At 38.8% G+C, this 1,403-nt stretch overlaps 1 protein-coding gene across 1 annotated transcript; it reads left to right on the top strand.

The window, feature by feature from the left end:
- Positions 1-6: 6 nt before the first annotated feature.
- On the top strand, positions 7-1,397 carry LOC111386040. Its single transcript, XM_023010470.1, has 2 exons — positions 7-366; positions 862-1,397. Exons 1-2 carry the CDS (start codon positions 63-65, stop codon positions 1,044-1,046), a joined length of 489 nt encoding a protein of 162 aa, XP_022866238.1. The 5' UTR covers positions 7-62; the 3' UTR covers positions 1,047-1,397.
- The last annotated feature ends 6 nt before the right edge of the window (positions 1,398-1,403 follow it).

Genomic DNA, 1,403 nt, shown 5'->3' with positions numbered 1-1,403 from the left:
CTGACGACACAGCACTTCTCCTGGCCGTCAAGGTAGGACGAGAGTATTCCTTTATCGAGAAGATGGTTAATAAGACGCCGCCAGACTTACTCACTCAGACGGACAACTCAGGCAATACAGCACTTCATGCGGTGGCACAGCTTGGAAATGTCAAAATAGCAAAGCTGCTCGTGGACAAAAATGGAGAATTGCTGAATTTTTTCAACAACGATGGTTTGTTGCCAATCCAAGTTGCCGCAAATCGATGTCACAAACGGATGACTTCATACTTGCTCGATAAATTCCTGACGAATAATTATTCTAATCTACTTGAAGATGCAACTGCTGGCAGCGTTTTGCTATCTCTAGTAAAAGCAAAATTTTATGGTATGTAAAGTTATTGCTCAACATTTTTTTTTAGACAGAGCTAATACACTCGCTGCTCTGCGCAGCCTCTCTCTTCCCAATTCTTTTTGCTGCCCGATCTGTTGATTGCATTGATTTATAACAACTTCAATTTCTTTGGCATGGTAAGTTGGTAATACAATATTTTATTTTCCTTTACAAAAGAATCTTAATTCCTTCTTCAGCCAACCAGCCGCCGAATTCTTATGTGAATGGTTGAAATCTCATATGTTTATGTCAATAATCCAACTCTTTGGTATACTTTACTAGGACCCTTAATTATAATTTGAGTCAAACCCAAGCTCACCTATTGAGTGTTGGGTTCCATGTTAAAGGTGGGCTTTTATGTTGATTGTTGTTCTCATATTGTGGTATGTATGCCGATATATGTTGCGATGATCATTTTTAAAATTTCGCAAACTAAATGTTGCTAAAAATAATCTTGAAATTGATTACTGGTTCTTGCTTAAATTGTAGATTTGGCTCTCTACTTGCTTAAAGAAAAACCCGAGTTGGTACGTGTGAATGTTTCTCATTTGGAGCTGATGGAAACTTCTGTTTCCCGAAGTGGGGAGATTTTGGAGCTGATGGCCGAGGAACCTTCTGTTTTCAAAAGTGGAACATGCTTCGGCATTTGGGGGTCCTTAATCTATTCTTGTTAGTCTCCCTTTCACCCTCTTATTCATTATCATATTTCTTCTTATTCATTAAACTTGCGTTGTACCATTCGACATTTCCATTAGAGTCTTTCCAGGTCCTGAGTTGTATCTGATTACAGCTAATGGGTTTAACCAGGAGGTTCCACGAACTCCTACTTGGTTGTGAGCCAAAGATCGTATCTTATCCTTCATGGCTTCTTGCCACTTTAATAGAGTAGGAACATAAAATGACTTGACTCTATGAGATTTATCTACAACATGACCAATATCACTCTCACCAAGCTTGAACATAATCACCCAATAAAATAGATATCCTTTCTCTGAGTGTGTGTGAATTGTGATGTGGACTTCTAGAGGAGG

The sequence above is a fragment of the Olea europaea genome, unplaced genomic scaffold (assembly GCF_002742605.1).
Source record: "Olea europaea var. sylvestris unplaced genomic scaffold, O_europaea_v1 scaffold3387, whole genome shotgun sequence".
Lineage (NCBI taxonomy): Eukaryota > Viridiplantae > Streptophyta > Magnoliopsida > Lamiales > Oleaceae > Olea > Olea europaea.
Note: the sequence above shows the minus strand (reverse complement) of the source record. Positions and strands in the feature narration are given on the sequence as shown.